This window comes from Thermobia domestica, chromosome 5 (assembly GCF_964235325.1).
Source record: "Thermobia domestica chromosome 5, izTheDome1.hap1.1, whole genome shotgun sequence".
In the NCBI taxonomy this organism is placed as follows: Eukaryota; Metazoa; Arthropoda; class Insecta; order Zygentoma; family Lepismatidae; genus Thermobia; species Thermobia domestica.
The window spans coordinates 306,920,525-306,948,411 of NC_137458.1; the positions used below are offsets into that span (position 1 = coordinate 306,920,525).

At 35.0% G+C, this 27,887-nt stretch overlaps 1 protein-coding gene across 5 annotated transcripts; it reads left to right on the forward strand.

Annotated features, from left to right (window-relative positions):
* On the forward strand, window positions 1-27,887 carry LOC145686767 (uncharacterized). Of its 5 annotated transcripts, none has more exons than XM_081760419.1 (3): window positions 1-145; window positions 15,775-16,351; window positions 26,246-27,887. In XM_081760419.1, exons 2-3 carry the CDS (start codon window positions 15,870-15,872, stop codon window positions 27,618-27,620), a joined length of 1,857 nt encoding a protein of 618 aa, XP_081616545.1. In that variant the 5' UTR covers window positions 1-145; window positions 15,775-15,869; the 3' UTR covers window positions 27,621-27,887. The 5 variants fall into 5 exon arrangements, with proteins under 5 accessions (XP_081616545.1, XP_081616544.1, XP_081616543.1 ...); XM_081760418.1 differs by having other exon boundaries at window positions 2-153; XM_081760417.1 differs by having other exon boundaries at window positions 19-157.

Below are 27,887 nucleotides of genomic sequence, written 5' to 3' on the forward strand. Positions count from 1 at the left end.
ATTCTTTCATGGCGGGAAAATTTGCAAGCGATCGGGAAATTTGAGGGCTTTGGGCGGGAAGTCTGTTTTTCTGAATCTGACAACACCGGACTGGACAAGAGGAAGTTTGAAGAGTCACAATTTCAAGACAGTTTGAACTCCCATGGTAATTACGTAGGTAAATTACTTTAGCTTCATGTTTTATAGGTAAACATTACAACGCCCGCTCCGGCAGGTATACTCACTTAGAAACGAGAAATTACACACTAATAATTTTATGAAAATGGATGAAAGATTACTTAACCTTAAGCTAGCCCGTTCCTAACCCCTACCCTACTTCTTTCTATCTCACTCTACTCTACCTTACCCTACTGTACTATACTTTTTAAAAGGGCCCTACTTATCGATCCGCAGCTAGAGCGCGTTTGGTAAAGTTTACCCTGTTTGATTGTTGGTATCGCGTAAAACCCTGTTCAATTTCTAAGATGTCGTGCATCTGGATTATTATTATTATTATTTATGAGTGTACTGTATTTCAATTTTATTAAGATTTATTCCTACTGTTCTTGAGAGAAGAATGTGGATAGCTCTATGTAATGTCCATAAACATAGTATTTTATGGTTATGAAAGCATATATACAAACCTTCCGTGGTAGCAAATTAATATGGTTAAGTTGCGTTGTTGGTCATCCGTTTCTTACTAAATTCTGAAAACCTACTGGAAACAAATGGACAATTTGTTCGTTTGTTTCCTTAATAATATGCAAGGAAAACGGATATTGTGTACGTTTTTCTTTATAAGTGTTTGTAAACATGATACTATTTGGCAAGTGGAGGGGACTACTTTAAACAAAATTTCCTCATGCCTGGATTGCGGGAAGATTACTGGCATCTGTATTCTGAACATGGCTGCAGGTGTACAGAGACTCACCAGTTGTTATCCTCACGCAAAGGCGAAAAGTTACAGTTCTTTTTTGTAACAAATTTGATCCAAACTTACCTAAATTTAAGCTAACTCGATCCTACCCTACTCGACCATCTCTACTTTATCATACCATTTTAACCCGTTTTTGCCCGAATTTTTTTACTTTCGAATTTTTTGAAAATTTGTGTTTTTCTGAATGAGAGGCTTCTATTTGTACGATTAATATTAAATTCTGCCACTTTTCGCCTGTTAATTCGGCTGTTTGGGCATGTTCCAATATTGGAACACCAGGAACGAACGGTACCAGTAAGATTTTTTTCTAAACTCTCACATTACTAACGAACGTGACAGTAATGTTTGTTATATATGTTATTTACTCTACAAATAGAACACCTCTCTATACCTCTACTTTTCCTAGATAAAAATTTCTTTATAAAACAACCGATCAATTTTCGTATTTTTATTTTGCAAATATACTTTGTACGAATATTATAGTATGAAATACAGGACGAACAGTATAAAATATAAATGTTTACTACAGAATATGAATATAAATATTCTTTAATAATTCTAAACTATGTATCCTATATTTCTTATAGGTCGGTATAGGAATAAAATAATAACACGTTTGATTTTCTTTCCGACAAATCTGACCCATTCAACAACTAAAATTACATAATTTCAAGCCAGAAAATGGTGCTGGCCTGCTTTTGCGTTTTGTATTGATTTCCCTTTCCACAATGTTTGGCAAAGAGTGTGGTAAGGTGTGAAGACCTTTACGGATGCGTGACAGAAATTCCTTGCTTGTTTTCGCCCTTCCGCTTAAAGATGGTAGAGAACTATATTTCTGCAAATATATTTCGACTATACTTCTTATGAAGTCGAGATAATCTATTGATGGGTTTGTTTCTGTTTTTCTGTAGAGTTGCCAAACATTGTGGAAAGGGATATCAATAGAGAACGCAAAAGCAGGCCACCACCATTTACTGGATCTGCTTGAAATTATGTAATTTTCAATGTTTTCATTCATCCTATCCACTCTTCCCATGAACTTGTTGTACTTTGAAACAGAATTAGGTTGTGGAACTGGTAATTTCTTCTCCCTAGCAATCCATCTCTTTGCAGGCTCCACAGCATTGCATATAGTTACCAAATGAACTATGCGATTGTCATTCCATTCCACCATCATGCATTTGCTAGCTCCGTCGGATTTGAAACAAATGCCCCCCCTTCTTTCTTTTGTTCCTGTAGATCTTTTAGTGGGCAACTCTCTGTTCGGTTCTTCATAACAGTTCCAGTAAAACCAATACCCAATTCGGCTAACTCACTTGCTAATGAAAGTGATGAAAATAGTCTACCGCGTATATCTTGAAATGCTTATCTTTTGGAATTCAATTTGTCAACTGTACTACAACGTATTCTCCCAAGCCAGTGTCTTTAGGTGTATTTACATCTCGTCCAACGTGTGGCTGAAACTGTACTAGGTATCCTCGAGGTTCACATATACACCACACAAATAAGAAATGAATTGTTAGATAATAATAATAATAATAATAATAATAATCTTTTGTGACTAAATGGTTAACGTTCTCGCATCTGTTGGAAGAGACCCAAATTCGATTCCTGGCAATTAAAAAACATCATAGAACCATCAGGTATCTCTGTAGAATGTACAACCCTACTACAAAGGGAATTGAACCTCGGACTCAGTGCACCAAATACATGCGTGATACTAACTAGTTCAGTGAAGAATTATACATCCAGTATACATCAATGCTCCATACCTTTTCAGAAAATAATTTATAATATTATATAGTGCAATAGTATAATATTACAACCAAATAATATTATGAGCTATCTTCGACACTTTTAGAATGATATGAGTGCTTGCGCGCCGCTAGAAACAAAGTAAATATAAACAGAGAAATCGTACGGAAAGCAAGAATCATTTATATTTTAATAAAAAAGTAATATACATTCCAAGTTGTGAGACAGAAATGAAATTTTACAATAATGAAAATAATGGACCCATTCGTTCCTGGTGTTCCATTATTGGAACATTGTACTTTAGATCACACTGTACAAGTTATAATTATTACTTGCTTTATATATCTTTAATATGACTTGAAACAACTATTAATCAAGGTATCTGAGGCAATAAACGGACAGAATTATAAAAATAAAGGAATATTTTCTTACTTTCTTTCCTTCACGGTGTATGTAAAATTTTCTTTGACAATGACGTTACCACCGCGAGGTGCAAAAGCTAATAGAGCAGGAAACAAGTACATCACCTCTTCATTCCATCGCTTGTGAATGCAGTTGGTACGTTCTGAACTAATGGCGATACAATGTAGCCAGCTGAGCAGGTATTTGCGCCATTTTTAAAAGTGTTCCAATATTGGAACACCGGGAAAAAACGGGTTAAAGCGTTTCTTAAATTAATCCGCCTTATGCAGAGTCGTTTTGACGTATGATTAGCATCATACTAAAGGTCTGACTACTGTATCTCCTTAGTATGGCACTAATCACTTGTCATTACGACTGTGCGTAAGGCCCAATGATTTTTAAAATTTCGTGTATGCTGTTTGTCGAAAACCAAGCAAATGACCAACTTCGGAATAAATGCCAATTAATAATATACTGTGTTTCAGGTGAGCAGTAATGATTGCTGAAGATACATTACAGACGGAGGTACAGCTAAACTTCCGTACATGGGGTCTTCGATTTAACACACAAATAGAAACTTGTATTGTTATTCATTTGAGTTACTTTAATATATCTAATCTATAATTACTTCTCTTTCATTTCAATCGTACTCTCCTAACTCTTAATCACATATATTTCTTAATATCATGCTTTCTTTGCCTTATTTAGATACATATTTATGTGTTGGGGTTAAGTTCCAAAGTTGGTCGTCCGTTTATAGCAAAATTTTGAAAATTTATCTGGAAGAAATGAACAAATTTCTTGTTTGTGTGCTTGGTAATATATAAGGAGAGTGTAAGTTGTATTTATTTTATTATATAAGTGATTCTAAACATGCAACTATCTGGCAAGCAGAGGGAACTACTTGGAGGCAGCTTACTGCATGGTAGGATTTTGGGAATGTAATGAACATTTGTTTTGAAATCAGGATAGAGACGCGTCCCTGGATACGAGGTAAAATTATTACATTTTGTGACACAATAAGGTGGTGATCAGAGAAATCTATTATAAGTAAGTAAAAAGAAAGCCTTACTAAATCTAAAAATAAATTGTAGGAGATGTGCTAAGCAAATAACTGTAAAGAAACGTGGAGAAAGTTATACTTTTCAATGTAACGTTAACATAACAAATATGGCATCAAGGTTCTCGTACACAGGTCCCCCTTTCCATTTAGCTGTAATAATGACAAAAAACACCGTGTTCTGCGGGGTTCTACCCTGCATTCACTCGCTAACGCTCGCTCGGCAATACTATGTGAATTACATGTAAAATTGGTGCAAAAAAAAACCAATTATTATGCTTTGAGACAAAAACTAGGCGACAAACACCGTGTGCGTGGGTTTTCTCGGGGCTCTCCCGTTTCCTCCCACTTTCTTCATTCCCCATTTCATTCACTACTTATCATCACCGTCTCTTTTAGCCTATCCGGCATAATCGTGGGACGTAAATCTCAAAGATTTCAAAAACTAGGCGCACCGCCAGCTTCGGAATAAATGCCATGTGTTGTATAACAATGAGCAAAATTAATACTTCCATCTCCTAAGTGTTGCAAAACCTGCGCTATTCGGGAATAATGATAATACTCAATACTTACATTTTTTATTTCCGAATCATCAATATAGAAATCCTTACTAGCGTTTTATGAATAAAATTTGTAAGGGAAATTAGAAGCCAAGCCAGTTATCAAATACACGTCCCTGACTCGTGAAATATTTCAAACCGCATAGATAAAATCTTCTTTTCTATGCAAGATTGATACAGAAGGGGATACTTATATTAATGAAATATGAATTTCACGTAGAATGAAATGCACTCTTACTGCCTTAGAAAGTGATTTTTTATGGACAAGTTGCATTAATAGGTGCAAACTGACTTTAAGAGAGCTCCGTACAAGTACAGCATGTGCACATATAGCATCAAAAGTGCATTTTACGTCTGTTTACGTGAGTGCCTTTCCCCGAAAGAACTTGCCAAAATTCTCTAAAATTATATTGGTTGGAAAGAATTGCATATCCATTCTGTTTCCTTACACAACAGTTTCTATTGTCTCATTTATATTTCGAATGCCATCTGTTTGAGTCTAGCACTCAACTTTAATGTTGGAATTAACACAATCTTTACAGATCACTCCAGTTCTTGTCTGCCCGCACGCACCAATTACTACTACCAGCATTATATTACTTATTGGGGATGGTAAGCTCCAAAAGCGGACACACGCTTAAAGTAAAGTTTCACTTGTTGCAACTTCCTAACATACCCATTCCAGAGGTCGGGAAGATGTACCCCTTAAATAATTCCATACTAAGGAAGAACTACTATGTAATGTAGAAGTGGCATAATCAGTGGTGCTATTCAGCCGATTCGCTAGAACCGGTGTTAAAATATTTCGAGCTCGCAGAATCGTTTGTTAAACTCAGACATAAAAACAATTATGCAAACATACGCATGACTTAACCAAGAATGAAAGAAAGAAGCCAAACAAATTTGAGAAAACATCTCTGTAATTTTCATACTCGCTTGCATAGTTGTGAAATAAGCAACTTCGAATTGCTTTAACGGGCAGAGAGAAATTTGAATGGATAGACGCAAATAAATATATCATAAGTGACTTATGAAGTCTCCCAGTTATGTAAATAAAAGATTTCCAGGTCTTAATCGTTAATTCTTCTGAGTGCTCTATGTTTCTATTGGTAAGAACAAATAACTGAAACTTTCAGTCAACAAGGACTGGTTTTGGTAAAGTTTTGAAGCTATTCACTTAATTTCACTAACAAAAATACATTATTGTATATTCTGTTACATGATTTCCCCTTCTTTGCGTTGGTTTTGTTTGAACGTGGTGCTACGAAGTATAATGGAAACAGTTATTAGGCCAAACCCAAGATGATAAAATTGACATTACGTTCTAAAGTGTAATATCTCTTGTATATAGCTTGTATGGTATGTTTCTTTAGACAATTATATCTATTTATTTATCTATGCGTGTAATAAAAGTAACCAAGAAAGTTGTGTCGTTTTTTGGAGGTCTGTTTTCCATTGGCCCTCACCCCGTGATTTTAATGCAAATGGAGATAAGTTGAAGATCAGTTGTTGGTGTGGGTACATCCAACATACTACTGGTACCTGGTTGTGGCAGTTCAGTTACACCGTGAACGTGCGTAAGGACATATTACATATGGGACCTCCAGAGAGCGTCATAAGGGCATGTATGCTGCGAGTTCAAACTGGGGTCAAACGCTGATCCAGCAAGGCGGAAAATATGCCAGCCCTTTGATGAAGTCGTGACTACGCGGACAGTGCAGCGGTGATTTACCATGTTTAAGAACGGTGACGAAACACTCGAAGATGCCTCACGTGCCGGAAGACCAACGTATGTACAAAATGAAGACCTTCGGGCGGAAATTGGGGCGAACAGTGGCAAGACATGTGTGGGCTTGGGACTACATTTCAGTGTGAGTGAAGAAACCATTCGGCAGCATCTCCACTAACTTGGGGAGCACTACTAGTTGAGCCGATGGGTCTCATGTGATTGGACTCCGGTCCAGAAGGCTACGCGAGCTGACGCTTATGTTTCTTTGCTGTCTCGCCTGAGGAAGTAGACACTTTTGGACAAGGTTTTGACATGTGATGGGAAGTGGATCCTGTACGAAGCTCCATGGCGTAGTCGTCATTGCTTAGCATACCATGAACCAGTTCCAAAACGGCAGAAACCCACACTGCACCAGAAGAAGATCCTTGTGAGTGTTTGGTGGACTGCTCGCTGCGTCGAGCATCGGGAACTGCTACGAGCTGTCAGAGCATCAAATCAACTGTGTACTGTCAGTAGTTTAACCGTGTTCAAAACAAACTCAAAACTCTGGAGACAGCACTTCTGAATCCAAAGGCGTCCTCTTGTTACAGGACAACGCTAAGACCCTCGTAGCTAGGATGACCCGGGTCACCATTCTACGCCTTGAGTGTGTAAAGCCATTGCACCGTCGGATTTTCTCTTGTTCCATTCCTTGGACAATCATCTTAGAGGACATCAACTGAAATTCCGAGTAGAGGTGCAAAATGCACTTGATATATTCTTCACTTGACGACTTAAAAAGTTCTACCGCGATGGAATCCATGGCCTTCCAGAACGTTGGCATAATGTTGTTGATGCTGATGTTGACTATTTTAGATTTTCCGTGTTCGCCTTAGCTGACATATCGATGTTCGAACGTGGTGGGTGTGTGTGTGTGTGAGAGAGAGAGACGGTTTAAAAAAATAGAATAGCACCACTGGGCATAATTCTTACTCAAAATGCCTTATAACTTCATACACGAATCACTTTCGTTTTACGTGTTTTTTCGTCGATCAGGTGTAACAAACTTTTGCATTATTTATTAACTTACTTTTTGCCCACTAATTACGCGAGACGAACGACTGACAAGATGCCTGTTAACACTTCAAAATTCGCTCGAATGAGTTCGTAGGCGATGAAAATGTAACTTCTACTTAGTAAATACATTAATCAGACAACTATTGTTCTTGCCTAAATCGGAATGATTCATTTTTCTCGAAGGATTGCGCAGTTTTTTGGGAAATGAGTTGGCACATTATTTTTGTCGACATTCATTATGAATCATTTAACAGCCGACATTTTTAAGTAATTGTTTAACGTATCATATACTGAAAAAAGAAAACTTAAGTCGCCACTAGATATTATTTCCCTTTTTTCCTTTATATTTTTTAGAACTTCGGATTTAATTTGCATTTAAGGCTATACATTTCCATTTGTTCTTTTTTATAATGTTACATTTCTACAAGCTATGAATCTCGCACTCACACATACATAGACTTTTACACTTTTCGTTTTCCTCTCCACACGCCAGGCGCAAAGTTTCAAATTATTATTTTCTATGGTACCAGATTTATATAAAAAAGTACACATCATTTATATAGGCATAAACTACACTGTTGTAATAATTATATAAGGTTGAAATCTGATGTCTACCAATTAATTTAATACAAACGTACCTGTGCTGGGTGCTACTAAATCACAAATTCTGTCTAACAAAGTAAGAATAGGAGCACAGCACGCTGGCTAAAGCCGAAGTGAGGGGTGCGTCCGTGCAGAAAAAGCGCGTCAGGAACGTTGGTTATACACATAAACGAAAATTGGAAAACATATCGTATGGCATAAAAGCGTGCTTTTTGCACTGAATTGAATTACTAATTATTTCAGTGGGCGATGTTCAAGCGGAGGCTACTCTGCCACCTAACCCTTGTCATCATTACAAAGAAAAGAAAGAAAAAAATATATAAATAAGAACATAAAATGATACATTTATTAATACTAACGATAAACAAAACATTCAGTCCAATTTCATACTGTAGTAAATCTTTCGTGTGTGCCAATGCTTTGTTTCTGATCCCTAAATAATAATGTTTGGAGTGATGATTTAAATGAATTGTACGGTTTGTCAGTGATTATCTTTGGTAGGGAGTTCCAGATACTTGCTGTCGAAATTAAATATTCCTTCTCTGTTATTTTTAAAGGATGCCGCGGCGTATTCAGTTTATTACTTCCTCGTGTATTGTAACGGTGAATTTCTCATGTACATGTTAATGTATGATGCAAATGTGGTGGTGTTTTTTGTGAATGTATTTTATGTAGTAAACAACAGTAGCGAAGATATCGTCTTGGGGACATGGTTAGGCTTTTTCTGTGGCTCTGCCTTGTGTGATCACTTTGTACGCCGCCTTCACATAGCAATACACATAATGTATCTTTATGTAATATTACGCTGTAAACGGCAGAATTTCTATCTAATATTTCTACTTCATTATACATGTATATCAGATCCCTATTTATTTTCATTACTTGTACAATCCTTTTGTGTTAGTATTTTTTCCGCTGATTTTACAAGAGCATACCAACAGAACGTGGGATAATACCAAAAATTTTGTCCTTTTTCACTATATAATTTGGATACAACTCCACTATATAATTTTGATGCAACTCCTTTTCATTTATTTCCCCTCTAAATTTATGTTTATCTTACCGTAGGTTTCAAACATTGCCTTGTTATGAATATTTACGTTTTTACCCAATATCGCATCAATACACGAACTCATAGTGCAAAATTTAACTTCGTTCTTTTTCTTAATTAAACACTAAGCACTGATTATCTTTATTACCATTTTTTCTTGCTTCCATACTGAAATTTCGTCCGATTTTGTTCATTTTTCCGTAACTTTTGTATTTCGGGGCCGACGTCCGCGGAAGCTACCCTGGACTTGTTTAATAAATAGAACTGGGACAAAAGTAATACTGAGCAAATAATACTCTCCTAGGGCGAAGCTGATAATAGAAATTGCTTCTTGTAATTTCTTTGTTTGGGGGATATCTTGCGCGCGCTGAACACCTAAGAAATATTTACACTAGATCGTGATATAAATCGCAAATTTACTGTTAAAACAACCTAGGGCGGGTGAAATAAAACTGTCTTAGTTAGTGATGTGCGAACTGTTTTTTTTAGAAATGTGTCAAATTGTAAAAAAAAAATGGATAGACGGGGCAATATAATTTATTGAAGTCAACAATGGTATATTTTGCTAATGTTCCTAATAGTAAGCTATATTGATGATTAAAATGTTCTGCAAGTGAAAGTGAATAATGAACTCGTGAGTGGACTTTTAATAGTATTTCACAACGATTCGACCAGGGATCATTAGTTTTCGAAAGTAACCTTTATTAGCCGAAATATAAATCATGTCGCGGGCGCGATAGACGCTTTCAGTTGTGTTAATTTCATTTTCGCCGATCCCAAGAGTTTCATCTAATACATGGCTTAGTTGACACTTTTATTAGGTCAATAAAATGATGATGTATGTACACTATGATGAAGCGATGAGGTTTTGAGATCAACTTACTGTCTTTATGCTAAATGATTCCTGTCTATGTCTGTTTTTCAGTATTTACATATTTGTGTGTGTGTGACAGAGATAGACAGAGGAAAATTATTAATGCCACTAAATGTTAAATGTAAGCCGTTTCTTGATCTTGTATGTGTTACAGAATATTGTACTTAAATGAATAGACCAGACGAACACCAAACAAACACGAATATTTAGAGGAGAGACGCGGAAAATATATATTCTTGCTTCTAAATAAATATATTGGGTTGGAAACCAATACATGAAATCACTGGAAAAATGCAAAAAAAATAAATAAATAAATAATATAAAATAAAATAAAATAAACATTTTAAAGGGTCTGTATTTTGGAGGGGCATATTGTCAGAGATTTATAAGTTTTGTACGGAATACTATTGCTTATGAAGAGTCTGCAGAGATATCTACATCTATGATACTACTGGCACCATAGATTTATGTGGGTCCGAATGTTGAAGTTTCTTATATTGATGCTATTTTAGGGGAATAATATCTCTGGAGGGCAAAGTGCTAAAAATTGCGGCTTAGGCCACAGAGTAATTCTATATGTGGATAAACTATTGCAAGAAAATCATTACGGACATTACATGGAGAAGAAAGTAAACATGTAGAAATGCGAAGAAAGCACGCCCGTGACGATGGCTGTAGCTCTGAAAAATTTAAATGTTTTTATATATTTCATGCTAAGTCTCAAAAACTACGCATGGTTCAGAAATTTGGCATGCTTTTGTTTGTGCTGAGTTGTGCAAAATCTTCCGAGTGGTGTTTGTTCCATCTTTCTAGCTCCGTGATCATTGTCACGTCTAGACAATGGACAATTTATCTTGACCATCCGCTATAAAGGACAGATCAAAAGAGAGAAAAGCGAAAGTTTGCACGAATCAACTAGTGGAGGGTGACATCTTTGTACGTATAAAAAAGAAAGAGCTCACAAACAGAGTTGACAACCCAATATGAAGTTATGTTTTTTTTAAATAACACTACGTCAGATTATTACATACTTGAAATCAACGTGTCATACGCAACCTTAAAATACTGCTTTTATTACTCAGTGTTGCGAACTAAGGATGTTACAGTATCTTAAACATCCAAAGTTTCGAAGCCTCTGACGCAAATACAGCATAACGGAGATGCACAGGATAATGCACATCGAGAGTATTTCAGTGTTCGATACCATGGTCGTGGTATGGCTTGTTTCGAGTGAATATGAACGAAAATACTAGGACGAATTTTGTTGAAATCTTTTATTTAAAAAAATGGTTAAATAAGTATCCTACATTTGTATGATTTGTAATGGACTTCTAAATTGTTTTGCCGTTTCCAGCTCTTCGATATCTCAAATCGTTCCTTAGATATAATGAAAACTGCTGAAGTTTGTAACACTGTTTAAATCGTGTAATTGCAAGAAGTTGTTTTACAGCTACTTAAAGCTATTGCTGTAATGCTATAGAAGAGAATGAAAACAATATTCTTTTTAAATATTTTCCACATATATGCCATTTTCAGCAGGATAAGGTAGATAGGTGTAACGCAAACTTGTGAAGACATTAACTTCTGTAACTTGGATTGGATTTAAATGACACTGCTAATACCTTAAGTTCCTTAATACCGTGGCCCATTTCGTCAGTGGGTGTCGCGGGTGCAAGGGAGAGGTAACCCCTTTACCATATAGACACGGCAATGATCATGGAGCTAGAAAGATAGAACAAACGCCACTCGGAAGCTTTTGCACCACTGAACACAAACAAATGCGTACCTAAGTGCTGAACCATACGAAGTTTTTGAGATGTAGCATGAAACGTATCAAAACATATAAAATTTCCCACGCTGTAACCATCGTCAGACACGTGATTTCTTTGCGATTTTACCATGTCATTACCTTTACCTCCACGTAATATCAATCACGATTTTTTTTTGCAATAGTTTATTTACATACAGAATTAATTTGTTCCCTAAGCAGCAATTTTAGCACTATGCCCTCCTGAAATGTTTCGCCCTAAACATGGCAAAAGCACGAACTTCAATTTTCGGACCCCCATAAATCTATGCTACCAGTAGTATCATAGCTGTAGACCTTTTTGCAGACTCTTTACATTAAATAGTATTCAGCACAAATCTCATGAACCCCTTCACTTTATGCCATTCCAAAATAGAGCACCTTTAAAAGTGTAGTTTTCTGTACTTTTTCCAGTGATTTCATATATTGGTTTGCAACCCTGTATATTTATTTAGAAGCAGGAGCATATATTCTCTGTGTACCTCAGGCCCTCCTCTAAACATTCGTTTTTGTTCGGTGTTCATCTGGTCCATACATCCTCTGCAATTGTAGTTTTAGTAAATGATTGCAAATGCTAAAAGTGGCACTTCACCGACAACAAAGATGGCTGCCATTCAGGAACACTTGTACATACGACAACGTGAATGATGTTATTGACCTACTCATACACAAGTTTCATAACACTCCAATTTCTATAATTTTCGAAGGTGTTCGAGCAACCACTTTCACCAGCTCTGGACCACTGCCGGCAACAAATCTCGAGCAATCTCAACCTTAACCGAATTGTTTGCCGGAGTTTCTGTATTCGTTCCCTGATTCATTTTGCTGTTTAGCCTAGTATTATATTTATGTGAAAATCTTGTTTGCGTTTGCGCTGACTTTTTCTTTAATTTCACTACATGTAAATGTATGTCATCTAACAATTCTGTTAACTCATCAATGGGCATGAGCAAAATAAGGCAAGAAAAATAATCTTTTAACTTAAATAACTAATATAACATTGTACTCTATGTAATATAACCTTAAATTGCTAAACCACCTTAAATACAACCTTAGCACTTAAATTCTAAAACGTTTAAATACACTTTGAAATATGATTGCACACTCCCGCTCTTGGTGAAACATTACGATACCGAAATCAATTTGAACAGTGAATTTCAACATACAAAATAGCTTGTAACACTATCCAAAAGACCGCGCACTCCACAATGCTAAAACCTTAAAAATAGGTTTGCAATCTACCTCAAACGTGACCGGTTTTGTGACGTAAAAGGCAGTTAGAAACTTCTGGAGGCATGTCGAACGGAGACCTCTTGTCTGGGTCGCAAACCCCAAACAATTCTCATACATGAAAACTACTGAATGGCCTTAACATCCACCCAGTTCCTCCAAGAAGTAATTTAAACTAATGCAAGTCTTGGGGGCGTAGATAGCGTAGCTCAGAATTAGAAACATGGGAGTAGAATTTCAAAGATAAAATTCGACAACACAGAAATAATTTAGAACAAGAATTTAATGAACTGATCTTGAATGACTGAAAAACTACAGAGCATGATGTGGACTGGTATTACTTAAAGACTAGAGAAGACAATGCATAATCACTTACTTTTGGTAACGATGACGAGCAGAACTTCTGATGGACAGAATGACGGAGTGACAAAAACTAATTACGAATGATTTGACTCGCAGAGTTTCGACGTCAAAATAGAACTTTCCTACCCGGAAGAGAATCCGGTAGTATTTATATGATTTTTCCGTCATGTCAACATTCTTGCACATTCTTTCTGAGTCTTCCTAGTTCTAGAAGTCATCGCCGGTCATTTGCATTGTAGAAGTCAAGGCACTCTAAATTTTCCATTGGATTATGAATCCTAAAGAATATTCAAACTGCCTTCACTTCATACATTGCCTGTTTTATACAAATTTTAAAATCCAATTAAATTTTATGTTTCTTTACATTGTGGTACACAATAGTATTTTTGGTCTAATTATACATTATATACTCGAATTTGTTACCCTACACCTCGAATAATAGGAGGTTTCTGTACAAGTTCTGCACAAGTGCTAGTTTCCAGAAAAAATAGTATGTTTAAACAAGGTTACACGAAGTTCTTTGGTATATGTTCATGTCAATGTCATGAACCTTTCATGCGTTCATATGAATTTAGAAAGAAAGGAGGAGTGTACATTTCTGCAAGATTAGAGAACAACAAGAGTAGGCAAAATGGAGGGAGTTGACTATGAGGAAATCACGAGAGCCCCGCCAGCAGTCTTCTTACATACCATAAATGAGTACTTCTAATGAACATCTTCTGATGACGATGAGTCAAAGTTTAATAATTGCTTTGCGAAGCAACAGGATATTTGATAAAAATGAAGCAAGCAGCAACGACATGGCCTTGGATCTCTCGTTATGCTGGCAGACCAATTTGGAACATCTGACCGTGTAACTACTTTGATAGCAATAGCTATATTGCAATCTTTTGAAATATTTGATCCAAAGAATGCTGGCCAGATGATAGACCGCTCAAAAGTCCGGCGAGAAAGGGAAGAGATACGACAAAAGGAAGTGTTAATGGCCAAAGAAAAGGTTCTTAGAGGCTTGTACCTCTATGCACGAAAGAGACTGGAGGTCGCTGGTTTTCAGTAAAAAGATACTCTACTTGTAAAGGTGGAGAAAAAAACACGTGTGACTAATGAGAACTTCCTCAAGATACATACCACAAAAGAAGGGCAAATGGTTCAACAAGTGATTCAAAATATCTGTTATTTCGCAAACCCAGAGAATATATTGCTTTCTATGGTTGACGGTGAAAGACTTCAGGCATGGAGGAAGATAGTCAACGCAAGGGAAAAGACTAGGAAGACAAAACGAAGAAGACTAACTAAAGTAGGCAATGAGTCAAATGTAAACAATTTATGCTACCAAAGCTCAGTTTCAATGCAAACGATTACACAGACCTTATTAATTGGGAATCAGTTTAAATGATGCATTCTCCAGCGCTGTCCTGTTTTCCAACAAAGAACTTGAAATCCACAGTAATAACCGTGAACATCTAGGCATAAAGGGAACTTTGAAATATTCCTGTCATATTAACTGTAGAGAACGCTGGGTAAAACTTGTAACAAGCATCTGCAGCAGTTTCTGGCAGAGATTGTTTTACCAGACTAAAATCCCAATCTGTAATCTTAAAAGTAGAAACAAGGGCAAACTATGTTCTCCAAAGGACCAAAGATCTAATTTTGAACATACGAGTATGGATAGTAGGGTGGGCATAAAAGGAATCCGATTTGCACCCGCTGTCTCGTCTTGGGTTGTTTCATTGAAACAAGCAGAAAGGTGCAAAAAATATGTATGTATTTTGTATGAAGTAGATTGTAATTGTAATGAAATTGGCTATTATGTGATTCCAAATGTACCTAGATCATGCAGAAAATATTTCTTAAATTTTATATATTACTTAAGAAATGTAGGTAATACTTTTGTTCATTTACCGTAGAAACACAAGAATGATATGCACAGCGGGTTTGCATGCCGTATGAAGACAAAATCTTTTTTGGGGATTCGCTACCCGAAGATAGTCGATTTCAGAGACGAAATTTTTACAGTATTTTATCAACATCAATTGACAACTTTTCCGCATTATTGCGTTTTCGATATACAAAAAAGTGATTTTTCCCTCCACCATACTATACATTTAAAAGTAAATTGTTTAATAGAAAACTTATAAACAATTGTTATTACACTTTCAAATTAATGAGGTTTCTCCGGCAAAGATTATAAATGCTAACACTTAAAAATCTTAATATTGTGCGTCAAATCATATTGTAGTACATATAGAAAATATGAAGGTAATTTTCTAAAGGTAATGTACGACATGAAAAATAATAATCTTTGTTAGTGATCATCATCATTTGTATGCTGTGCAATAATTAATAATATCTTTATTTACGTTTTCAGAATATCTCATTTCATTGAATCACTGAGCCTACACGTATCAAATCTCTTACGTGAACAATTCCTAAGTTAAGGAAAGGTATTTCGGTTTGTTCAAGATGGCTACGATTAATGTTGAAATCAAAACAGGAGATGGTGCTGAAGAAGATTGCAATTATGAAATTGACAACACTAACGAATTTAAAGACAAATATTCTCTCAAAATATATTCTACATCAAAATTAGAATGTAAGGGACCTGAAATTGGGACGGAGCCACTCAGTGATATTAACTTTTCTATGGTAAAAGATCCTTTAGTGTCTAAATTCAAAAGTGCTTTGAAAACTACTGAGGAAGATGTAAAAGATTGGAAACTCACTTCGAAACCGATATGTTTGGTCAGTCGTTTATCAATACCAAATTTACCAGCTGATGCTAAACAATTTCTTAACATGAAATTTCTGAAGAGAAATTCAAGTGATTTACCATATATAGCGCAAGAGTCTAGGCATGAAACCTCTGAGATTATTAAAGATAAGACAGGGGAAATTATTCAGCAAAGTGATAGTCGTGGAATAGATGTCTATTCTCAGGAATTCAGGTAAGTTTCTGCACCTCTTGAAAGTTACATTAAAACTGTAATTTCCAAAACTTTTCATACTTGCATTGTTTTTTTTTTTTTTTGAGTTTGGATAAGTCAGTGGAAGTGCAACGAATATTTAGTCGAGAAAAGAAGTGGACTTAGCAGTTTACATAGCTTTAATAACTCTTACTGCGCATGTAATATAATTCGTTCCTAACACTAGCACTCATGATAAATGTGAGATCCGTACTTGGAAATTACATAAGTAAGTGAGAGTCTAGTATTAGGTTTTTGTAATGTATGTTACATTACATTTACTAGTTAAATTTTTGTGTTTAATAATTGAAATTTAGAATTAGAATAATGTTAGTAGAGTAATATACTGTAAAATATTTTCCTTTTTTTACCTTGGTTATTCCTCTATGCATGTGCAAACAGGCGACTAAGAGTGGTCCTGCAGCTTGGGGTTTAGGTAAGGCTATCAACCTCATCCTGTAAAAAAGGCACTTGTTCAGAAACCTTTACAAAAGCCTCTGATAACGACTGATAACTTGGCACGACTTCAGCAAAAGAAAATGCACATGAGATTTAGAACATGAAATATTAGAAGTCTTTGTAGGGCAGGCGCCTTAAAATCCGTAACGAGTGAGTTAGAGGAATACAGGATGGACGTAGTAAAAGTTCAAGAAGTTAGTTGGGAAGGAAATGGATCTGTGAATTCCGGAAATTTTACCTTCTTTTGCGGGGAAGGAAATAAAAATCACCAGTTAGGAACAGGGTTTTTCGTTCACAAACGAATATTACCAGCGATTAAACGGGTTGAATTTGTTACTGACAGACTTTCTTTTATTACTCTTAAGAGACGGTGGTGTGATATTATTGTTCTAAATGTACATGCTCCAACTGAAGATAAGGGTGACTATAAAAAAGATAGTAAAAGATAGTCACCCTTACGAAGAAGTGGAACGGATATTAGACCAACTCCCGCGATACCATATGAAAATTCTATTAGGGGATTTCAATGCGAAGGTGGGACGAGAGGATATTTTCAAACCGATTATAGGGAACGAAAGTCTGCATAAGGAAAGTATTAGACTCGTGAACTTTGCAAAATCCAAAAACCTAATCATGAAGTGTACAAAATTCCCACATCGCGACGTTCATAAATACACTTGGACATCACCAGACGGAAAAACACATAAGCAAATTGGTCACGTTTTAGTAGATAGAAGAAGGCAATCTAGCATAATTGATGTCCGGTCGTTTAGAGGGGCTGATTGTGATATTGATCACTACCGGGTAGTAGCGTAAATACGAGAGTGATTATCGTTCAATAAAGGTAATATTCAATGTCCGAAAACGGACAGATTTAATTTAAAATTAGAAGAGAGCCCGGTAAGAGAGGAATATCATATTAAACTTTCGAGTAGATTCTTGGTTATAGAAGACTCGGGGTGCACTAGTATTGAGGATACTTGGATGGAAATTAGAGATAGCATTAAAAGTTCAGCAATAGAAAAATTGGGACACGCGGAAATACGTAGGAACAAAACATGGTTCGAACAGGTATGCTTTACTCTAGCAGGGAAGAGAAAACAGGCGAAATTACGCAGGCTACAAAATCCGAATGAAATAACTACACAAAATTTCGCAGATATCAGGCGGGAAAATTCTAAAACTATTAGAACAAAGAAACGCGATTTTTTGAAAGCTAAAATTGAGAAACTCGAAGTTAATAGTAAAAATAAAAATATTGGGGACATGTATAAGGGGATCAGCGAATTTAAGAAAGGCTATCAACCTCGTGCTTATATATTAAAGAAAGCTGACGGAACAGTTCTCAGTGATACGGATAGCATCTTAAATAGATGGAAATATTTCTTTGACGATTTGCTGAACACGGAGCCAAAAACTAACGTGCGTGGAGAAAAGGAGATACAAACCGCAGAGCCGTGTATTCCAAAACCCAACCGAATAGAAGTAGAAACCGCTATAACGAAATTCAACAAACACAAGTCTCCGGATGTATATGGAAATCCGGCTGAGTTAATTTTAGCTGGAGGCGAAAAGTTGTTGAATAAGATATAAAAACTCATTTTCCTTATATGGAACAAGGAAGAATTGCCACAAGAGTGAAAAGAATCAATCATTATTCCAATTCAGAAGAAAGGCGACAAAACTTACTGAAATAATTATCGAGGCATTTCCCTTCTGTCAACATCCTATAAAATCCTTTCAAATATTCTATTAGCAAGATTGACCCTACACGCAGATGAAATTATTGGAGATTATCAGTGCGGATTTAGACGAAATCGATCAAGTATGTACCAAATATTTACCATTCGCCAAATACTCAAAAAGAAATGGGAATACAATACACCGGTACATCAATTATTTATTGATTTTAGAAACGCGTACGACACGTTCAGGAGAGAAACATTACATAACGTTCTTACAGAACTTGGAATACCGAGAAAGCTTATTAGATTAATTAAGGTATGTTAAATGAATCCCAAAGTAATGTCTGGATAGGAAAATTTTTGTCCACGAGCTTTCACTTCGATAAATGGCCTGAAACAAGGAGATGCGTTGTCGCCATTATTATTTAACTTTGTTCTGGAATACGCCATAAGGAAAATCAAACATAGCAACCAGAGCATAGAGTTGAACGGTATTCACCAGGTTATGACATGCTGATGATGTAAATTTAGTAGGGGATGATAGGAGAACAATAGAAAGATTTGCAGAGATCTTATTAGACGCTTGCAGGGACATGGGTTTAGAAGTAAATGCAGAGAAAACTAAATACATGGAGGTGCGTCGGGACCGTAATACGACAAATTGTGGATGCGTTAAAGTATTCAATAATACTTTTTACAAAGTGGATAGTTTCAAATATTTAGGATCGATATTAACAGACGAAGATCATATTCACGAAGAAATTAAATGTCGACTAAAAGCAGGGAATTCGTGTTACTATTCTGTTCAAAATCCTTTGTCCACGCGAGTTCTGTAGAAGAATTTGAAGCTTAAAATACATAAAACGATAATCATGCCTGTTCTGTATGGTTGCGAAACATGGTCGCTTACTCTGAGGGAAGAACAGACTGAAAGTATTTGAGAACAAGATCCTGAGAATATTCGGACCTAAGAGGAACGGGAATGGGGAATGGCGGAAACTTCATAACGAGGAACTTCATAATTTATACGGTTTACCCAACATTGTTAGGGTCATCAAGTCTAGGAGGCTTAGGTGGCAGCTCATGTAGCTAGAAAGGAAGAAAGTAGAAATGCTTTCAAAGTCTTCACTGGAAGTCCCATCGGAAAACGACCATATTAACATAGATCTCACAGAGATAGGAATACAAAGTAGAAACTGGTTCCAATTGGCTAGGGATAGAAGTCAGTGGAGAGCTTTTGTGATCGCGGCATTGAACCTCCGGGTTCAAGAAGCCATAGAGTTAGTTAGTTAGCATGCGGAAACAAAATATCTCGAGCCAGATCTGGTGAAATATGAATCCCAAGCTAGAGTATGTATGTCCAGCGTCTTTATTTGCTCTCCAACCACCTTAGAACATGCGGCCAACACTGATACTCTTATAGCCTAATCAGCACTGATCATATTGAACGCTGTACAAAACTATACCTGATAATTAAATACTTTTGCTTGGCTGTTATTGGTCTGATTTTAGCACTATCATAAGGATAGAACTGTTAAATAATGAATTTTTTTCAATTAAAATGAGAATCGGCTGTTGGGTTTAGTATGTGCACACTTATCTTCCAGTTGTGAAAGAATAAGTATTCGATTTAAGAAAAATGTGTTATAAGTGCAATCCTGAAGTAATTGAATAAAACTATAGCAGAATCATAATTTCGACTGGTAATGTATCTTGATATTTTATATCAATATGTAAGCTACAGAAACCTCACAGGCGGGGTATAGGATTAGTGTGCCCATGAGTATATTAAAGCTGACAATTTTTTGTTGAAAATTGTTCAATCACTCTGGATAATAGTAAAAGTCGTAATTTTAGTTGATAAATGACGAACTGATGTTCTGTTTATAAGGCGTTGACGGAATGGGAACCCTTAGTAAGTTATATCTGTTGAATGAGTAGAAATGCTTACAGCGCATTCCTAAAAGGATGACCACATCGATTATGCCTGTTTTGAGCTGAAAATTTTCCAAGGGAAATTTAGTTATATTCGAAAAAAGTAAATCAAAAGTATCAGATTTGACCCCACAAACCAACTATTGCAACCAGGAAAATTGTACAGATGTATTTTTCTTCTTTTAACTGTAATAAGATATGCTAAAATGTTGAATGTAGAAAAAATACATATTACATTGAAATACGTAATAATACTATATTGTGAATCTAGATACACATGTGAGCACATGCTGACTTTGATACCTATATTTACATACGTACAAAAACATTTCCAGTTTAACGAAAAACAGCTAGCATTGTCCTTGCATCCATAAGGGAACAAAAAACACAAAGGGAAAAGCAATAGCATTTCCGATAAATTTATGCTATCGTCTTGAAACTTCGTTAGAAGGAGATATGCAGGAGAGTTCATGTTAGATCCGTGGTAAGTCACCGGACTTGTAACCTTAATTTCTTCAATTCAGTTTCCGTTTGGGAGAAACATTTTTGTTTGTAATGCTGTTTTCATCAATACATGAATATTTATATAAAATAATTACAATAAAATAAACCAGTTATATATATATTTATATAAACATTTCAGAGGATAAGTAATTATTATCTTCACAATATATCTGAGGTGTGGTGGGTATTAACGAAGCGTCGGTTCATTGTATGTGAACGTTAAATACAAGTTAAGTAAAACGATTAATTGCAGTACTCAAATGTGTCTTGAGGGTTTGCAATTTCTTATTTTCATATAGAAGTTACTTCTCAATATTGTCGCTACAGCATGAGACTTATGTCCTTATAGGTGGTATTGTAATCGCTAAATACGAGACATTTGCATCTGGCCTTTATCTAATTCAGAGCTAAATTTTTGTACTATTACACATGCTCTTATTCGTTTAACTCATGACCTGAGTTATTTTTTTATTGTGTGAATTAAGTAGATGGGTTCTAGCCTTGAAATTATTAGCATTTCACCTCACATTTTATGTGAGATACGGAAAAATATATAATTGTATTTCGTTAAATTTCCAGACTGAAGTTTTGCGATATATGTTTCATAAGATCTAACGCAGATCAATAGCAGCTGCAGTGATCAAATTTACAAATTCAAGAATGTTGAAATTTAGTAATTCAGGAATTTTACAGTTGTAGAAAATGCAAATTCCTTAACCAAAAATAAAACTTGACTCAAACAACTTTATAGGTTTGTAGAAAAGAATCATGTACATCCACACACTTACTAATTGAGTATGGCAGAAAATTTCAATTACGTACAGACTCCGGATTTCACTATATCCCAAGTCTAGTACATTTACAACGAATATGAGTATCGTTGTCATCGAAAACCGGAAACTCAAAGTAATATTTCTTCTTAACAGGTTTGTAAGTGTGTTCGTGTTAGTGGTTGAGAGCGGGATTCCCAATTTTCTTGTCTTTATCTTAAATCCCACAAACCTTTTTCTTTATTGTATAGTATTTAGTGTATAGTAAATATTATACATTATACACGGTTAATGTCGAACAGTGATTGAAATTAACAATAAAGCATAATTTGGAAAAAATACAGCTTAATTAAATTAAAATAAAGGATAATGTGGTTGCTCTACTTATTAGGGACAGTGGGTTCTAGTATAGTTTAATTTAGTATCGTATTTAGAGATTAACGAGGGCGTGATTCCAACGCATTTAAAAACCCATTAGTACAGTTAGCACGGATTTATATCAAGGTAATCAGCTACGACGGTTCCGTAGAGACTTAACTCATTTAAAAAATCAAGGTAAGAAGTAAAAGAGAGTCGTGGCTGTGTGGAAACATATTAATGGTTTGTAACTTAATTAATATGTTTCTAAATACGGCAGTTACCATCTCGCCTTAGTCAAATTTGTAATACCACAATAAAGACGACTCTCAATAAGAGCTTGTACCTCTGACGGGCTAGTGCTCTACTCTGTGATATCGTGTGTTTTTACAGTTAAATGTTTATGGAAAGTTATCAAGCTCCGGGCCTTTCATCCCAATGCTAATCTCTTTCCAACAACTTTAAGGAATTGCTACTTCTTCAGATTAAAGCCCTTTTCTAAAAGAATAAAGACAACATTTCCCTATTTATAAATTTTTAAAGGCATTTTACCGCTACTTTTAGCATGCAAAAAGCATATATTTTGCCTTACTCCTATCTAACTCCGATTGGTGTCCCTCAGCTTTATCATTTGTTCTGCATACAACCTTCAATTTCAGTTTTTGCTATGACCGTTTGTTTCTATACAAATCGGGGAATAATAGCTTTCAACAATTCTTTACAACATTAAGCGAGTAAATAAAATCACACCTTTGTGTTTCCCAAAAGGGAATTTAGTTTCGTGAAGAGTGCAATTTTAGTCCTTCTCAGCAGTAATACAATTTCAGCGTTTTAAAAATGTCTTTATGGGTCACATACCACACCAACAAAAGACTCAAAACTATCTAGAATAATAAAGTTCAGCCCTTTTGCGTATAATTATCTTTGTAACTGTTCTGTTTAAGGTTGCCATACCTGCTTATGATATATTCCATCAGTTCGTATCTACGTAGAACAGTAAAATAGTACTAACACTATTAATAAAATGTTGACACTGATTATAAAGATTAACGGAATCGTAGATTATTTAACAATTTTCACTTTTTGTTCGTAAATTTAGTACAGTAGATTGTATGAATTTGCGAAATATACATTATTCAAATGTATTAATTAGCATTTACCCAAAAAGAGAATTATCATTAAAAAAAATAAACACTGATTTACATATATTGCTTTGGTTAAACAGCTAAAAAATATACTGCCGATAAAACAATGTTACTATTCCAATGAAAATTTTGCTTTTAAATGTGAAGGTACTGCCGATAAAACGATGTTACTATTCCAACGAAAATTTTACTTTTAAATGTGAAGGTAAACTCAAGTGTTTGCCGATTTTAGTTTTTCCCTGATAAACATGCATTTTTAATTTGTAGTAAGAATAAACCCTTCATGTTTTTCTAGATTACTTGAATTTCATGAAAATTAAGACACCGTGTGTAAAACCTCATGCTAAGTCTACTACATTTATTCGTATTCTTTTATGAATAATTTAGAATCACCTTTTATACTTGTCTACATTTTCGCTATTCTTTTATATCTGATTGTGCCATATTAGTTATCTCGTCTTTTATAAACAGTTTTCTTTTTCATTTCCTAACTATTAAATTTTATTATATCGCTCGGAGGTTTCAGTTTTCTACTAAAGCTAAAAGGAGATCAAAATTTTTAAAAAGTGGTATATAGCATGGTTAACATAAGCAACGAATGAATGTATGTAAAAATGTCAATAATTTCTTGAGCAAATAAATATAAAATTCTTTCCCATTCTGTATTATTAACTAGATTTAAATGTAATTGGTCTATAATTGAATTGATTTCTATTTTTCGGTACCTACATTTTTTTATATAAATTTCGAATTTACATAGATGAGTCTATGTTCCTATGTTATATAACAAGTTTATTATTTTGGTTGGTGTGGGTAATCTTGAAAACAGTAAGGAGTAAATCCATGAAGTTTCGTAGAAGGTTACTGCTATCAGGTTGTATACACGGTAAACCAATTTGTTTTGATACGCCTTAAAATAACGGACAAATCTAAAAATCTGTAGTTCTCAAGTATGATCAGGGAAACATCGTTTGCAATATTGTGAGATACCTAAATTTAACAGTCCAACAGTTTCATTTTTCAAACTTCGCTACGTCAGATTATTACATATTTCAAATTCACAAGAAAAATTTCCGTACAACGCTTGTCAATCAGTATTGCGAGCACATGACGCTATAGCGTCACAAACATCAAAAACAAGAGAATTATATAGCGGTCTACAATAGTAACAACGTTACTGGGACAAATGGAATCCAAAACTTATATGTGTCGCATGCTATTGTCACCGTATAACATAATTAGAAAGAGTTGAAATATGGTTACAAAAAATTGAAAATTTGTCATTTGTTTCAATGGACTTCATTTCAAGGAAGTGCCTAAATATGTATCTTACCGATTTCTGTAGATGGTATCATCATTTGTGATTTTGCATGCCAAGCCGTTAGATGGTTAGGGGAAAATTATCAACTTTGATATATTGTTTAAAATTGCGTATCTGTGGAAGCATTTAAAAGGCTCTTTTATATTTTAACTTATATATATTCTTACAATACTTTCCGGTAGGTGTAATTACGACATATTCTTCAAATATTACATAATTTAAGTAATGTTGCAATGTATAAAATATCTTCAAAATCATTTGTGATATCAGATTACTATAAACTTAAGATTGATTTTCACATCTATTGAAACACATGAATGCAATTATATGAGGCACTTATCTATAGAGCTTTTCGAAACAAAAGCTTTTGGACAACTCAAATTTAATCGGAAAGGACATGAATCCCTTGTAAGATTGTTTAATTTTAATTGAAATTCATCACAGTGATCATAATATTAGATCCTGAAATGCTTTCCATGTATGGTTGCTAGTTTGCCTTGTTATTACACTCTTGAAGTCTAAAAAATCTCCATGATTCTATCACTCGAAACAATAAATGCAACATCGAATATTTCACTTTACCTATCTATAGATATGGAATATGGAAGATCTTCACCTTCTGACATTGGAAAAGATGTTTCTTTGATAATATTTTTTACCAATGGTACAAGTCTGTTTCGCAATCACATGCCCGTAACGACATTTAAATGGTGCAATTCTTTTCAGCGTCCGTTGCGTTCTTTGACTATTAACTAAAAAAATACGCAGATGTATGAAGATAAATGAACTAATGCGTATACATAATGTAATAATCTCGAATGTTTTTGTAACTGAAATAATAAAATTGTTTATTATTTCGAAGACTTTACTCGTTGCTGTCTTAGTCAGCAACAAATGTTCTTTCCGGTGTTTTAGTCAGCAACAAATGTTCCTTATGTACACTGATTATATTCTGCTGGTCGAAAAATTAGGACTACACTCCATAATCTTAAGTCCAAAAAGTTTAACCAATATCCTTACATTCCTCGAAAGTGGTTAATATTGCAATTTGTTTCTCGCCATTCAATGACAAAGCGACAGACTTATACTCTTAATAGAAATAGATTTTTTGTCCATAGCCTTAAAGTAAATATTTAATGCCATATTTAAAAAAACAAAATATCATAAAATATGACAAAAAAGTCAAAAACTCACACATTATTTGCACAAGGTGTAAGTCTTCTGAAAGTACTCCGTCCGCACAAACCTAACAAAAAAGAATAGGCTATTAGTATCGCACTCTTTGTCTAGTTTACAACGTAACGGATTCGCGTGCTCATGTCTATTTTGACGAATTCGAATCTTGTCTGCAGAACCTGTTGTCCACACTGGGCTTTCCTTGACTTAAGGAAGGATGTTAAGATATCATTGAAATTATCTTTCGAACCTAAGACCTTTCTTTTATTATTTCAAACTTTTTCTTCCTTTATATTAGTTAGTACTTTATTTTACGAATTACATACTTACGTACCCCATCGAAAAATGGAAAACTATATTATATATGTATTTTATATAATTTAAGACTTAAGCTTTCTTATGGAATCATTCAAGAAAAATAGTTTTTATTTCAAAATAATCTATAATGTTTTTATATTATAGAAACATGAAAGTTCGTAACTCTTAATTCCCATAGCTTACTAAATTTTTCATTCATTTTTCAGGAGAATGCAGGGTTCTTTCCTTACAGAGAAGCTTGTACATTCGTGCCGAGAGTGTGGAAGGGAGTTCAATAAGAGATTCCAATTAAAGCTTCATAGTCTCGCACATACCAATAGAAAATCATATTTCTGTTCCGATTGTGGAAGGGAATTCAAATATATTAACCATTTAAGGAGGCACGAAATCATTCATGGTCCTCAGAAAATATTTTCGTGCGGTGATTGTGGAAAAATATTCAAACAGAAAGGCTTCTTGGAAAGGCATGTATACACTCATACAAGAGTAAAAACTTTTCACTGCAGGAAGTGTGGAAAGACATTTAGTGCATCACATAATTACTCACGGCACATGAGGATGCATGAAGCACCAATGCTTTACTGTTGCCCACTTTGCGATAAATCGTTCAGACATGAAATATCTTTGAGACTGCACTTGATGAATCATAAAGGTGAAAAACCATTTTATTGTGAGAAATGCAGAAAAGGCTTTACTTCAAAATATCTAATGAGAAACCACATGTTAAGTCATATAAAGGAAAGACCGTTTACGTGCAAAATATGTGCAAAAGAATTCATTCATATAGATAGTATAAGACGTCACCTTGCAGCGCATACTGATAAAAAATCATATCAATGCCAGGAATGTGGAAAGAGCTTTTCTTCAAAGACATATTTAAGATTTCACATTGTCAGCCACTTGGTTCAAGGGTCTCTCTGTTGCCAAAAATGTGGGATAAAAGTTAGTACGGAAGCAAGTTTGAAGAAACACAGCCGCCTTCATTTGAACAAACAAATTTACCGCTGCCAAATATGTACCAAAATTCTAACCTCAGAGCAAGGTCTGAAAAGACACATTTCAATTCATGCCGATCAGAAATCTTTCCATTGCGAAGAGTGTGGAAAATGTTTCCATTTAAAAGCATCTCTGAAAAGTCACCTTGCTATTCATACAGGTGAGAGAGCATACGACTGTGATGAGTGTGGAAAAAAGTTTAGAAGTAAACTACATATAAGAAGACATATGTTCACTCATACAAATGAGAAACCTTATCATTGTCCTGAATGTGGAAAGGGATTCATTGGAAAGGTAGGCTTGGAGAGTCATCTGTACTCTCACGGGAAAAGGGCCCCACATTGTTGTAAAGATTGTGGAAGAAAGTTCAGTTGTGAACTGTACTTGAAAAAACACATGTTCAACCACATGATAGACAAGCCTTTTAATTGTCAGACGTGTGGAAGAGGTTTTCCTGTGAAATCAAGATTAGAATACCACATGTTTACTCACAGCAATGAAAAACCTCATGTATGTGACGAGTGTGGTAAGGGGTTTAGTATTAAATACCAACTGAAAAATCACAAACTTCTTCATAGTAAGTAGACAGTCATGGATAGTTTGTCTGATCTATTTGATTGAAGACAAAATGTATAATCTTTATCGCCCTTAATAAATTTCTGTGTTGTTGAAGGCCAGTAGTAGATACAATTAGTTATCAAACTACGAACCTCACCGTGCTATAATGTTGGCTGCATTGAGTTGAAGAAGAAATGTATTGTGTGAAGTTAAACTCTTATCTTTAATTAAAGTACTGTTTCTGCACAAACTTTTTTATGTAATCACAAATAAATCCTCAAATTCATGCAAGTA

Bases quoted from the DNA above. Each gene is read 5' to 3' on its own strand.
- LOC145686767 (XM_081760419.1), top strand. From the start codon at position 15,870: ATGGCTACGATTAATGTTGAAATCAAAACAGGAGATGGTGCTGAAGAA. The intron at 16,352-26,245 runs GTAAGTTTCTGC...TTCATTTTTCAG, and splicing joins GTCTATTCTCAGGAATTCAG to GAGAATGCAGGGTTCTTTCC.